Source organism: Agelaius tricolor, unplaced genomic scaffold (assembly GCF_023055355.1).
Source record: "Agelaius tricolor isolate 1412-34295 unplaced genomic scaffold, bAgeTri1.0.p SCAF_90, whole genome shotgun sequence".
In the NCBI taxonomy this organism is placed as follows: Eukaryota; Metazoa; Chordata; class Aves; order Passeriformes; family Icteridae; genus Agelaius; species Agelaius tricolor.
The window spans coordinates 577,412-592,142 of record NW_027269350.1 but is presented as its reverse complement, the minus strand read 5'-3'; the positions used below and the strand labels follow the sequence as shown (position 1 = coordinate 592,142).

General features: G+C 52.3%; 1 protein-coding gene across 1 annotated transcript; it reads left to right on the top strand.

Moving 5' to 3' along the window:
- The first annotated feature begins 336 nt into the window (after positions 1 to 336).
- On the top strand, positions 337 to 14,550 carry RELB (RELB proto-oncogene, NF-kB subunit). The gene is made up of 10 exons (XM_071418741.1): positions 337 to 342; positions 1,813 to 2,201; positions 3,955 to 4,112; positions 5,240 to 5,331; positions 6,732 to 6,863; positions 7,559 to 7,663; positions 9,177 to 9,392; positions 11,032 to 11,100; positions 11,921 to 11,998; positions 12,857 to 14,550. The coding sequence occupies exons 2-10, from the start codon at positions 1,830 to 1,832 to the stop codon at positions 14,527 to 14,529; spliced, it is 2,895 nt and encodes a 964-aa protein (XP_071274842.1). The 5' UTR covers positions 337 to 342; positions 1,813 to 1,829; the 3' UTR covers positions 14,530 to 14,550.
- Positions 14,551 to 14,731: the final 181 nt, after the last annotated feature.

Below are 14,731 nucleotides of genomic sequence, written 5' to 3'. Positions count from 1 at the left end.
ATTTTCCCGGTTTTTTCCTCCCGTTTTCCCCGATTTTTCCCTAATTTTCCCCGTTTTCCCCAATTTCCCCCCGTTTTCCCCAATTTCCCCCCGTTTTTCCCGGTTTTTCCCGGTTTTCCTCGGACTTTTCCCTGTTTCTCTCGGTTTTCCCCGTTCTCCCCCGTTTTTCCCCGTTTTCCTCCGTTTCTCCCGATTTTTCCAGGGTTTTTCCCCATTTCTCCCGATTTTCCTCCGTTTCTCCCGATTTTCCCGGTTTCCCTCCCTTTTTTCCCCGTTTTCCCCCCCGTTTTTCCCGGTTTTTCCCCGTTTCTCCCGATTTTTCCCCTTTTCCAGATGATTTGGGTGAGTGGAACCGCAGGGATTCGGAATCTGCGCCACCTCCCGGGAATTTCGGGATCCTGGAGCCGCACGGAGGAATCCGGGAATTCGGGAATTCGGGGGAATTTGGGAATTTTGGGAATTCGGGATTTTGGGATTTTGGGAATTCGCGATTTCAGGGATTTGCGAATTCGGGATTTTTGGGATTTTGGAAATTCCGGATTTCGGGAATTCGGGGAGGGGTCGGGTCCCATCCTGGGGGGAATCGGGGTGGGGAGCGCCGAGATCGATCCCAAATTTGGGACCTGAATCCCAGAAATCCCTCCCGGCTTTGGGATCTGGGCTGGAATTCCCTCCCGAACCCCCCGAAATTCCCGATTTTTCCTGCAGTTATCCTCCAGAACACCCCGAAATTCCCGGTTTTCACCCCACAAATCCTCCCGAACCCCCGAAATTCCCGATTTTCACCCCAGAACCTCCCCTAAAATCCCAGTGTCCCTCCAGAAATCCTCCCCGAACCCCCCGAAATCCCCGTTTTTCCCCCGAAACCCCCCCCAAAATTCCCGGGTTTTCCCCCCAGAACTCCTCCCAAACCCACCGAAAATCCCCGGTTTCCCCCCAAACCCCTCGAAATTCCTGGTTTCGGCCCCAAACCCCCCGAACTTCCCGTTTTTCCTCCCAAACCCCCCGAAATTCCCGATCTTCTCCCCAGAACTCCTCTCAAAACTCCCCGAAATTCCCGGTTTTTTTCCCCCAGAACTCCTCCCAAAACCCCCCGAAATCCCCGTTTTTCCCCCCGCAAAGCTCCCCAAAATTTCCGATTTTTCTCCCCAGAACTCCTCCCAAACCCCCCGAAATCCCCGTTTTTCCCCCCGAACCCCCCGAAATTCCCGGGTTTTCCCCCAAAATCCCCGGTTTTTTCCCCCGAAATTCCTGTTTTTTCCCCCCAGAACTCCTCCCAACCCCACCGAAAATCCCCGTTTTCCCCCCAAACCCCCCGAAATCCCCGTTTTCCCCCCCGAACCCCCCGAAATCCCCGTTTTTCCCCCGAACTCCCCGTTTTCCCCCCCGAACCCCCCGAAATCCCCGTTTTCCCCCCGAAATCCCCATTTTCCCCCGAACCCCCCGTAATCTCCGTTTTTTCCCCCGAAATCCCCGTTTTTCCCCCCAAACCCCCCGAAATTCCCGATTTTTCCCCCAGAACTCCTCCTAAAACTCCCCGAAATTGCCGGGTTTTCCTCCCAAACCCCCTGAAATTCCCGCGTTTTCCCCCGAATTTCCCGGTTTTTTCCCCAAAATTCCCGATTTTCCCCCCAGAACTCCTCCCGAAACCCCCCGAAATCCCCGTTTTTCCCCCCGAAATCCCCGTTTTCCCCCCGTTTTTCCCCCCGAAATCCCCGTTTTCCCCCCGTTTTTCCCCCCGAACTCCCGTTTTTCCCCCCAAACCCCCCGAAATCCCCGTTTTTCCCCCCAAACTCCCCGTTTCTCGCGCAGAGATCCTGGAGGAGGTGATGAAGGAGGACGGGTTCCAGCCCGAGGCCGCTGCCGAGGCTCCCCGGGCCCTGCCCCGTTTGGTCCCGCGCGGTTCCGCCCCCGGCGCCGCCCGGGAGCCGCCGCTGGCCCGGAGCCTCCGCGGGCTCTCGCTGGGGCCCCGCGAGCGGCTGGAAAAGCTGGAAAAGCTGGAAAAGATGGAAAAGATGGAGAAGATGGAAAAGATGGAGAAGTTTGAGAAGCTGGAAAGGGCGGGGAGGCCGCGCTTGGTGATCACGGAGCAGCCGAAGCAGCGCGGGATGAGATTCCGGTACGAGTGCGAGGGGAGATCGGCCGGGAGCATCCTCGGGGAAAACAGCACCGAGAGCAACCGCACCCTGCCCAGCATCGAGGTGGGAAATGGGGGAAAATGGGGGGAAAATGGGGAAAAAATGGGGAAAAACTGGGGGAAAAAATGGGGGAAAAAACCCGGGAAAATCGGGGAAAAAAACTGGGAAAAATTGAGGTGAAAATGGGGGGAAAATGGGGAAAAAATCGGGGAAAACAGCACCGAGAGCAAGCGCACCCTGCCCAGCATCGAGGTGGGAAATGGGGGAAAATGGGGGGAAATGGGGAAAAAAAACTGGGGAAAAAATCGGGGAAAAAAAACTGGGGAAAACATCGGGGAAAAATGGGGAAAAAATCGGGGAAAACAGCACCGAGAGCAACCGCACCCTGCCCAGCATCGAGGTGGGAAATGGGGGAAATGGGGGAAAATGGGGAAAAAAAACTGGGGAAAATTGGGGAAAGAATCGGGAAAAAATGGGGAAAAAATCGGGAAAAAATGGGGAAAAAATCGGGGGAAATCGGGGAAAACAGCACCGAGAGCAACCGCACCCTGCCCAGCATCGAGGTGGGAAAATGGGGGAGAAAATGGGAAAAATTGGGGGAAAAAACCCGGGAAAATCGGGGAAAAAAACCTGGGGAAAATTGGGGAAAGAATCGGGAAAAAATGGGGAAAAAATTGGGGAAAACAGCACCGAGAGCAACCGGACCCTGCCCAGCATCGAGGTGGGAAATGGGGAAAAATGGAGGGAAATGGGGAAAAATAACCTGGGGAAAATTGGGGGGAAAATGGGTAAAAAATGGGGGAAGAATTGGGGAAAAAATCGGGAAAAAATCGGGAAAAATCGGGGAAAAAACCTGGGAAAAATTGGGGGAAAAATTGGGGGAAATCGGGGAAAACAGCACCGAGAACAACCGGACCCTGCCCAGCATCGAGGTGGGAAAGCGGGGGAAATGGGGAAAAAAATGGGAAAAAATTGGGAAAAATCGGAAAAAATCGGGAAAATATCAGGGGAAAATTGTGTAAAAATCGGAAAAAAATCGGGAAAACCCGTGAGAAACTGGGAAAAAATGGGGAAAAAACTGGGAAAAAGTCGGGGGCGGGTTGGGATGGATTTGGGGGATTTTGGGTTGAATTTTCCCCTGAACTTCATCCAGATTTCCCTGTGATTTTCCCCAATTTTCCCTGCGTTTTTCCCCAATTTTCCCCAACTTTCCCCCATTTTTCCCCCTGACTTTTCCCAACTTTCCCCATTTTTCCCATGATTTTCCCAACTTTCCCCCTGACTTTCCTGAACTTTTCCCCGATTTCTCCCCAATTTTCTCCCCTGACTTTCCCCACTTTTCCCCCAATTTCCCCCCAATTTCCCCCCGATTTTCCCCACTTTTCCTCCATTTTTTCCCCCATTTTCCCCCCAATTTTCCCCAATTTTCCCCAATTTTCCCCAATTTCCCCCAATTTCCCCCAATTTCCCCCCAATTTCCCCCCATTTTTCCCCCATTTTTTCCCATATTTTCCCCCATTTCCCCCCCAATTTCCCCCAATTTTCCCCCCGATTTTCCCCCATTTTCCCCCCTGACTTTCTCCACTTTTCCCCCAATTTCCCCCCATTTTCCCCCCAATTTCCCCCTGATTTTCCCCAATTTCCCCCCATTTTTCCCCCCAATTTCCCCCCCATTTCCCCCCAATATTTCCCCCCATTTCCCCCCCATTTTTCCCCAATTTCCCCCATTTTCCCCCCCAATTTCCCCCAATATTTCCCCTATATTTCCCCCAATTTTCCCCAATTTTCCCCCATATTTCCCCATATTTCCCCGCAGCTGCTGAACTGCCAGGGCATCCCGGAGGTGGCGGTCACGGCGTGCCTGGTGTGGAAGGATTGGCCCCACCGGGTGCACCCGCACGGCCTCGTGGGCAAGGACTGCGCCCAGGGGCTCTGCCGGGTGCTGCTCCGGCCCCACAGCAACCCCCGCCACAGGTCAGCCCCCAAATCCCAAAAAAAAACCGGGAATTTTGGGCATTTTCTGGGAATTTTCCCGTTTTTCTGGCGTTTTTCGGTCGTTTTCGGTCGTTTTTTGGGCGGTTTTTGGGCTCTGCCTGGTGCTCCTCAAGCCTCAAACCCATCCCAAGCACAACAAAAATCTGGGAATATTCCTTGGGTTGGATCCCATTGGAATTTTCCGGAATTATTCCAAATTTCCCAGCATTTTTGGGGCATTTTTGGGGCATTTTTGGGGCATTTTTGGGTGGTTTTTGGCTGCAGGGACTGCGCCCAGGGGCTCTGCCGGGTGCTCCTCAGGCCCCACAGCAACCCCCGCCACAGGTCAGCCCCCAAATCCCAAAACAACCGGGAATTTTGGGGATTTCCCGGGAATTTTCCCAGTTTTCTGGAAATTTTTGGGCATTTTTTGGGCATTTTCTGGGAATTTTCCCATTTTTCGGGCGTTTTTTGGGTGTTTTTCGGTCGTTTTTCGGTCGTTTTTTGGGCGGTTTTTGGGCTCTGCCTGGTGCTCCTCAAGCCCCAAACCCATCCCAAGCACAACAAAAATCTGGGAATATTCCTTGGGTTGGATCCCATTGGAATTTTCCGGAATTATTCCCAATTTTCCAGCATTTTTGGGGCATTTTTGGGGCATTTTTGGGTGGTTTTTGGCTGCAGGGACTGCGCCCAGGGGCTCTGCCGGGTGCTCCTCAGGCCCCACAGCAACCCCCGCCACAGGTCAGCCCCCAAATCCCAAAAAAACCCGGGAATTTTGGGCATTTTCTGGGAATTTTCCTGTTTTTCTGGAGATTTTTGGGCATTTTTGGGGCATTTTCTGGGAATTTTCCCATTTTTCTGGAGCTTTTCGGGCGTTTTTTGGGCATTTTTCAGGCATTTTTTGGGCTCTGCCTGGTGCTCCTCAAGCCCCAAACCTGGGACATCCCAATAAACTGAATTTCCATGGGACTGTCTGTTATTCCCCCCATTTTTTGAGGCATTTTTGGGCATTTTCCGTTGCTTTTTTGGCCTTTTTTTTGCCAATTTTTGGGGATTTTGGGGCGTTTCTGGGCAGGGAAATTTGGGAAGGGACCTGGAGAGTTTGGGAATTTGGGGATTTCTGGCAGTTTCAGCAACCTGGGCATTCAGTGTGTGAAGAAGAAGGAAATCGAGGCCGCCATCGAGAAGAAGCTGCAGCTCGGGATCGACCCCTTCAAAGGTCAGAATTTCCCCCTTTCCCTGGATTTTCCTGGGATTTTCCTGCATTTCCACATTTCCCCAAATTTTCCTGTCCTTTCCCTGTTTTTCCTGGGTTTTTTTTCCTTTTTTTTGGTGTTTTTCCCCAATTTTTCTCAATTTTTTTCCCAATTTTTCCTGTTTTTTCTCTTTTTTCCCTCGATTTTTTTCCCCATTTTCTCCTTGGATCTCCCAGGATTTCCACGTTTTCCCAAATTTTCCTGTCTTTCCCCTGTTTTTCCTGGGTTTTTTTCCCTTTTTTTGGTGTTTTTCCCCCGATTTTTCTCAATTTTTTCCCCAATTTTTCCTGTTTTTTCTCTTTTTTCCCTCGATTTTTTTCCTCCCCATTTTCTCCTTGGATCTCCCAGGATTTCCACGCTTTCCGAAATTTTCCTGTCTTTTCCCTGTTTTTCCCCCATTTTTCCTGGGTTTCTTTCCCTTTTTTCCTGTTTTTGCCCCGTTTTCCCCAATTTTTCCAGTTTTTTCCCATGTTTTTCCTTTTCCTCCCAGGTTTTTCATGCTTTCTCCAAGTTTCTCTGTTTTCTTTTTCCTTTTCCCCCCAATTTTACCAAATTTTTCCCCATTTTTCCCCATTTTTTCCAGCGGGCTCTAATCAGAACAACCTTTTCCTATTTTCTGACATTTTTCCCTGATTTTTCCCCCAATTTCCCCCATTTTCCCCCCATTTCTCCCCTACTTTTCCCCTTTTCCCCATTCCTCTGTTTCTCCCCCATTTTTCCCCATTTCTGCCCTGTTTTTCCCATTCCCCCCCCCTTTTTTCCCATTTTTCTCAGTTTCTCCCAATTTTCCCAATTTCTGCCCCATTTCCCCGTCTTTCCCCATTTCCCCCCATTTTTCCCCATTTCCCTCCCATTTTTCCCCATTTTCCCCCATTTTCTCCCATTTTCCCCATTTCCCCCATTTCTGCCCCATTTTTCCCCATTTTTGCCATTTCCTGCCCCATTTTTCCCCATTTTCCCCCCATTTCTGCCCCATTTCTGCCCCATTTTTCCCGGTTTCTGCCCCGTTTTTCCCCATTTCCCTCCCATTTTGCCCCATTTTTCCCCATTTTCCCCCCCGTTTCTGCCCCGTTTTTCCCCATTTTCCCCCCATTTCTGCCCCATTTTTCCCCCCATTTCTGTCCCATTTTTTCCCCGTTTTTCCCCATTTCCCCCCCTTTTTTCCCCCCTTTTTTCCCCATTTTTCCTGTTTCTGCCCCATTTCTGCCCCATTCCCCCCCGATTTCTGCCCCGTTTTTCCCCATTTTTCCCGTTTCTGCCCCGTTTTTCCCCATTTCTGCCCCATTTCCCCCCCGTTTTTCCCCATTTTTGCCGTTTCCTGCCCCGTTTTTCCCCATTTTTGCCGTTTCTGCCCCGTTTCCAGCGGGCTCCCTGCGGAACCATCAGGAGGTCGATCTCAACGTGGTCCGGATTTGCTTCCAGGCCTCGTTCCGGGACCGCGCCGGGATCCCCCGCAGCCTCAGCCCGGTGCTGTCCCAGCCCATCTTCGACAAGAGTGAGTCCCAAAATGCCCCAAATTCACCCCAAAAATGTCCTGAAAATATCCCGAAAATATCCCCAAAAATGTCCTGAAAATGTCCTGAAAATATCCCAAAAATGTCCTGAAAATGTCCTGAAAATATCCCCAAAAATGTCCTGAAAATGTCCTGAAAATATCCCCAAAAATGTCCTGAAAATGTCCTGAAAATATCCCCAAAAATGTCCCTGAAAATATCCCTGAAATGTCCCAAAAATATCCCCAAAAAATCCCAAAATCAGCCCCAAAAATCCCCCCAGAGTCTCAGCCTGGAGCTGTCCCAGCCCATCTTCGACAATAGTGAGTCCCAAAAACCCCCAAATTCACCCCAAAAATATCCCTGAAACCAACCCCAAAATCATCGCAAAAATGTCCCTGAAATGTCCTGAAAATATCCCGAAAATATCTCAGAATTATCCCCAAAAATATCCCCAAAAATCCCCCCGGAGCCTCAGCCCGGTGCTGTCCCAGCCCATCTTTGACAAGAGTGAGTCCCAAAATACCCCAAATTCACCCCAAAAATATCCCTGAAAATATCCCAGAGTCACCCCAAAAACGTCCTGAAAATATCCCGAAAATGTCCCCAAAAATTCCCCAAAAATGCCCCAAATTTCACCCCCTCTCCCCCCAATTCCCAATCTCTGGGGGGTTCCCGATGTTGTGGAACTTTCCAGAATCCACGAACACCTCGGAGCTGCGGATTTGCCGCATGAACAAAGAGAGCGGCCCCTGCACGGGCGGGGAGGAGCTGTACCTGCTCTGCGACAAGGTGCAGAAAGGTATGGGGGGCACAGCTGGGCACACCTGGGATACACCTGGGATACACCTGGGATACACCTGGGCACAGCTGGGATCACAGCTGGGCGGGGAGGAGCTGTACCTGCTGTGTGACAAGGTGCAGAAAGGTAAAGGGCACAGCTGGGCACAGCTGGGATACACCTGGGATACACCTGGGATACACCTGGGCACAGCTGGGATCACAGCTGGGATCACAGCTGGGCAGGGAGGAGCTGTACCTGCTCTGTGACAAGGTGCAGAAAGGTACGGGGGGCACAGCTGGGCACAGCTGGGATCACAGCTGGGGCACCTGGGATACACCTGGGTACAGCTGGGCACACCTGGGGGCACCTGGGGCATCAGGGATCACAGCTGGGATCACAGCTGGGCAGGGAGGAGCTGTACCTGCTGTGCGACAAGGTGCAGAAAGGTAAAGGGGGCACAGCTGGGCACATCTGGGGTACCTGGGATACACTTGGGTGGGGAGGAGCTGTACCTGCTCTCTTCCCAATCCCATACCCCGATCCCATACCCCGATCCCATACCCCAAATCCCGAATTCCCGAATTCCCGAATTCCCGTGGAATCCCCGCTGTTTTCCAGAGGACATCGCGGTGATTTTCCACAGGGAGCCCTGGGAGGCTCGGGCCGATCTCTCCCATACCCCAAATCCCAAATCCCGAATTTCTGATCCCAAATTCCCGAGTTCCCAAATTCCCGAGTTCCCAAATTCCCGAATTCCCCTGGAATTCCCGCTGTTTTCCAGAGGACATCGCGGTGATTTTCCGCAAGGAGCCCTGGGAGGCTCGGGCCGATCTCTCCCGTACCCCAACCCCCAAATCCCATACCCCAAATCCCAAATTCCTGATCCTAGATCCCAAATCCCACAATCCCAAACCCCAAATTCCTGAATCCCAAACCCCAAAATCCCGAGTTCCCGTGGAATCCCCGCTGTTTTCCAGAGGACATCGCTGTGATTTTCCGCTGGGAGCCCTGGGAGGCTCAGGCCGATCTCTCCCACATCCCAATCCCGATTCCATATCCTGATCCCACATTCTCATACCCCATTCCTGATCCCAAATCCCACAATCCCAAATCCCCAAATCCCAAATTTCTGAATCCCAAACCCCAAATTCCCGAATTCCCCTGGAATCCCCGCTGTTTTCCAGAAGACATGGCGGTGATTTTCCGCAGGGTGCCCTGGGAGGCTCGGGCCGATCTCTCCCATACCCCAAACCCCAAATCCCAAACCCCAAATCCCAAATTCCTGATCCCAGATCCCAAATCCCACATTCCCAAACCTCAAATTCCCGAGTTCCCCTGGAATTCCCGCTGTTTTCCAGAGGACATCGCGGTGATTTTCCGCAAGGAGCCCTGGGAGGCTCGGGCCGATCCCTTCCCACATCCCAATCCCGATCCCATTCCTGATCCCAAATCCCACAATCCCAAATTCCCAAATCCCACATTCCCAAACCCCAAATTCCCGAGTTCCCCTGGAATTCCCGCTGTTTTCCAGAGGACATCGCGGTGATTTTCCGCAAGGAGCCCTGGGAGGCTCGGGCCGATTTCTCGCAGGCCGACGTTCACCGGCAGGTGGCGATCGTGCTGCGCACGCCGCCCTACGCGCACCTGGAGCTGCGGGAGCCCGTGCAGGTGGAGGTGTTCCTGCAGCGCCTCACCGACAGCGTCCGCAGTGAGGGGTTCCGGTTCACCTACCTGCCCCGGGACACCGGTACCGACCGGGGATAACGGGGATGGGGGACAGGGACAGGTACAGGTACAGGGACAGGTACAGGGACAGGGACAGGTTCAGGTGTTCCTGCAGCGCCTCACCGACAGCGTCAGGAGCGAGGGGTTCCGGTTCACCTACCTGCCCCGGGACACCGGTACCCACCGGGGATAACGGGGATAACGGGGATAACGGGGTACAGGTACAGGGACAGGTTCAGGTGTTCCTGCAGCGCCTCACCGACAGCGTCAGGAGTGAGGGCTTCCGGTTCACCTACCTGCCCCGGGACACCGGTACCGACCGGGAACACCTGGGGATAACGGGGATGGGGTACGGGTACAGGGACAGGGACAGGGACAGGTTCAGGTACAGGTACAGGGACAGGTACAGGTTCAGGTACAGGTTCAGGTGTTCCTGCAGCGCCTCACCGACAGCGTCCGCAGTGAGGGGTTCCGGTTCACCTACCTGCCCCGGGACACCGGTACCGACCGGGGATAACGGGGATAACGGGGATGGGGTACAGGTACAGCAGGTACAGGTACAGGTGTTCCTGCAGCGCCTCACCGACAGCGTCCGGAGTGAGGGATTCCGGTTCACCTACCTGCCCCGGGACACCGGTACCGACCGGGAACACCTGGGGATAACGGGGATAACGGGGATAACGGGGATGGGGTACGGGTACAGGTACAGGTACAGGTACAGGTTCAGGTGTTCCTGCAGCGCCTCACCGACAGCGTCAGGAGTGAGGGATTCCGGTTCACCTGCCTGCCCCGGGACACCGGTACCGACCGGGGATAACGGGGATGGGGCACGGGGACAGGTACAGGGACAGGGACAGGTTCAGGTACAGGTACAGGGACAGGTACAGGGACAGGGACAGGGACAGGGACAGGGACAGGTACAACAGGTACAGGTACGGGTACAGGTACAGGTGCAGGTACAGGGACAGGTCCCAGTATTTCCCTGTGTAATTTCCAATATTTCAGGGTGTAATTCCCGGTATTTCCAGGTGTAATTCCCGGTATTTCCCAGTATTTCCGGGTGCAATTCCCGCTGCAGTTCCCGGTGCAGTTCCCGGTGTAACTCCCGGTATTTCCCAGTGTAATTCCCAGTATTTCCGGGTGTATTTCCGGGTGTATTTCCGGGTGTATTTCCCGGTGTAACTCCCAGTATTTCTGGGGGTAATTCCCGGTATTTCCAGGTGTAATTCCCGGTATTTCCGGGTGTATTTCCAGGGGCAATTCCCGGTGTAACTCCCGGTATTTCCCGGTGCAACTCCCGGTATTTCCAAGTGTATTTCCGGGTGTATTTCCGGGGGTAATTCCCGGTGTATTTCCGGGTGTATTTCCGGGGGTAATTCCCGGTATTTCCGGGTGTATTTCCGGGGGCAATTCCCGGTGTAACTCCCGGTATTTCCCGGTGTAACTCCCGGTATTTCCAAGTGTATTTCCGGGTGTATTTCCGGGGGTAATTCCCGGTGTATTTCCGGGTGTATTTCCGGGGGTAATTCCCGGTATTTCCGGGTGTATTTCCGGGTGTATTTCCCGGTGTAACTCCCGGTATTTCCCGGTGTAATTCCCGGTATTTCCGGGTGTATTTCCCGGTGTATTTCCCGGTGTAACTCCCGCTGTTGCCCCCGCAGACGCGTACCGGGTGCAGGTGAAGCGCAAGCGGGGAATGCCCGACCTGCTGGAGGAGCTCTCGGGGACAGGTGGGACTGGGATAAACTGGGATAAACTGGGAGGGACTGGGAGGGACTGGGAATGGACTGGGATAAACTGGGAGGGACTGGGAGGGACTGGGATTGGTCTGGGAGGGACTGGGAGGGACTGGGAGGGGATTGGGAGGGGCTGGGAGGGGATTGGGAGGGACTGGGAGGGAACTGGGATAAACTGGGAGGGGATTGGGAGGGACTGGGATAAACTGGGATAAACTGGGAGGGGACTGGGAGGGAACTGGGATGGACTGGGAATGGATTGGGATAAACTGGGATGGACTGGGGGGGACTGGGAGGGACTGGGAGGGGATTGGGAAAGGATTGGGAGGGACTGGGATGGACTGGGAATGGACTGGGATAAACTGGGAGGGACTGGGAGGAACTGGGAAGGGACTGGGAACCACTGGTGGGGACTGGGAGGGAACTGGGATAAACTGGGAAGGACTGGGAGGGACTGGGAAAGAACTGGGATTGGACTGGGAGGGACTGGGAAGGGATTTGGGGGAAATTTGGGATGAATTTCAGAGGATTTGGAGAGAATTTGGTGGAATTTGGGGAAGTTTGGGGAGAATTTGGGGGGAAATTTTGGGGGATTTGGGATGAATTTGGTGGAGTTTGGGGAAATTTTGGGGGATTTGGAAGAATTCGGGGAGAATTTGGGATGGATTTTGGGAAACCGGGAGGAACGTGGGGGAATTTGGGGAGAATTTGGGATAAATTTGGGGAGAATTTGGGAGGAATTTGTGATGAATTTGGGGGGATTTAGGGGAATTCTGGGGGGATTTGGGGAACTGACCCCCCCTGTTCCCCCCAGACCCGTTTGGGATCGAGGCCAAGAGGAGGAAGAAGCCCCCGGGGTACCTGGAGCACTTCATCCCCCTGGGCCCCACAGGTGCCACCCCTGGCCCCCCAAAATCCCAAATCTCCACCCCCAAAATCCCGGATTTTCACCCAAAATCCCCATTTCTGCCCCCAAAATCCCCATTTTTCTCTGTAAAATCCCCATTTCCCCAGTAAAATCCCCATTTTCCCAATAAAATCCCCATTATTTCCCCATTAATTCCCCATTATTTTCCCATTAATTCCCCATTATTTCCCCTATAAAATCCCCGTTTTTTCCCAATTAATTCCCCATTATTTCCCCAATAAAATCCCCATTATTTCCCCAATCCAATCCCCATTATTTCCCCAATAAGTTCCCCATTATTTCCCCAATAAAATCCCCATTATTCCCCCATTAATTCCCCATTAATTCCCCATTATTTCCCCAATAAAATCCCCATTTTCCCCCATTAATTCCCCATTATTTCCCCCATTAATTCCCCATTATTTCCCCAATAAATCCCCCATTAATTCCCCATTATTTCCCCTATAAATTCCCCATTTTTCCCCCATTAATTCCTCATTATTTCCCCAATGAAATCCCCATTATTTCCCCAATAAATTCCCCATTATTCCCCCATTATTTCCCCAATAAATTCCCCATTATTCCCCCATTAATTCCCCATTATTTCCCCTATAAATTCCCCATAATTCCCCCATTAATTCCCCATTATTCCCCCATTAATTCCCCATTATTTCCCCAATAAAATCCCCATTATTCCCCCATTAATTCCCCATTATTTCCCCAATAAATTCCCCATTATTTCCCCAATAAAATCCCCATTATTTCCCCAATAAATTCCCCATTATTTCCCCATTAATTCCCCATTATTTCCCCCATTAATTCCCCATTATTCCCCCTCCGCAGACGCCGCCTTTCCCCCGGATCCGGAGCCTCTGGAGCCGCTCCCGGCCCTGCTGGGTCCCTTCGCGCCGCCGGCGCTGGCGCCGTTCGTGGAATTCCCGGAATTCCCGGAATTCCCGATGTTCCCGGCGCCCCCGGAGCTGCTGGCAGAGCCGCCCCCCCCCCGCCGGGGACCCCCCCCCCATTTCCAGCCTCTTGGGGACCCACCTGTTCCCGGGGGAGGGCTGAGCGGGCCCCCAAAATTCCCCAAAAATCCCCGGGAAAATCATCCCAGAAATTCCCCAAAATCCCCTCGAAATTCTCCCAAAACCCCCTCGAAATACTCCCCAAAATTCCCAAAAATCCCCATCGAAATACTCCCAAAATTTCCCCAAAATCTCCTCGAAATTCTCTCAAAATTCTCCCAAAAATCCCCTCGAAATTCTCCCAAAAATTCCCCAAAATCCCCTCAAAAGTCTCCCAAAAATCTCCGTGGAAATTCTCCCAAAAATTCCCCAAAACCCCCTCGAAATTCTCCCAAAAATTCCCCAAAAATCCCCTCGAAATTCTCCCAAAAATTCCCCAAATATCCCCTCGAAATACTCCCAGAAATTCCCAAAAACCCCCTCAAAATACTCCCAGAAATTCCCAAAAATCCCCGTGGAAATCATCCCAAAAATTCCTCAAAATCCCCTCGAAATTCTCCCCAAAATCCCCTCGAAATTCTCCCCAAATCCCCTCAAAATCTCTTCAAAAAATTCCCCAAATCCCCTTCAAAATTCCCAAAAATTCCACCTCAAAATCCCTTCAAAATTCTCCTCAGAATTCCCAAAAACCTCCCTCAAAATCCCCTCGAAATTCCCAAAAATACCCAAAATTTCCCTCAAAATCCCCGGAATTCCCAAAATTTCCCCGGAGGATTCCAGGGATTTTCTCCCCATCCCAGAAACTGGGGCCAGGCCTGGCTGGACCCCCTCAGGATTTTGGGAAATTCCCAATTTTTTTCCCCTTTTTTGTTTTGGTTTTTTCACTATATTTATAGGGGGAACCCCAGCCTGGATTTTGGGGAAAATTTTGGGGAAAATTCCTGGGATTTTGGGGAAAATTCCCAGATTTTTGGGCAGAATTCCTGGGATTTTGTCTGGGATTTTGGGGAAAATTCACGGACTTTTGGGCAGAATTCCTGGGATTTTGGGTGGATATTTGGGCAAAATTCCGGCATTTTGGGGAAAATCCTGGGATTTTGGGCAGAATTCCAGGATTTTGGGTGGGATTTTGGAAATTTTGGGCAAAATTCTGGGATCTGGGGGGAAATTTCTGGGATTTTGGGGGAAATTCTGGGATTTTGTGTGGAATTTTTGGGGAATTTTGGGCAGAATTCCAGGATTTTGTGTGAAATAAAGGCGTGGATGGACACACAGGAGCTGGTTTTGGGAACTGGGAGGGAACTGGGACAAACTGGGAGGGACTGGGCCGAGTCTGGCCCAGTATCGAACTGGGAATGGGAGCAGGATCTGGGCCCAGTATCAGCCTTGGAATGGCACCAGTTTGGACCAGTATCGAACTGGGAATGGAACCCGGAAGAGGAAGCGCTCAGGCCCCGCCCACACATCAAACCACGCCCCCTCATCAGGCACCGCCTCAAGCCCCGCCCCAGCCTCGTTCTGACACAAGCCACGCCTCAATTAATTTCTTAATTAGCCCCACCTCAGCCTCGTTCTGACACAAGCCACGCCCCAATGTATTTCTTAATTAGGCCCCGCCTCAGCCTCGTTCTGACATCAAGCCGCGCCCACAACTCGATCCTCTTAGGCCCCATCCAGCCTCGTTCTGACACCAAGCCACGCCCCAATCTGTTTCCTCATTAAGCCCCGCCCCAGCCTCGTTCTGACACAAGCC

Coding starts and splice junctions, on each gene's coding strand:
- RELB (XM_071418741.1), top strand. CDS start 1,830: ATGAAGGAGGACGGGTTCCAGCCCGAGGCCGCTGCCGAGGCTCCCCGG. Junction 5,332..6,731: donor CGGGATCGACCCCTTCAAAG/GTCAGAATTTCC, acceptor CCCCGTTTCCAG/CGGGCTCCCTGCGGAACCAT. Junction 11,999..12,856: donor CATCCCCCTGGGCCCCACAG/GTGCCACCCCTG, acceptor CCCCCTCCGCAG/ACGCCGCCTTTCCCCCGGAT.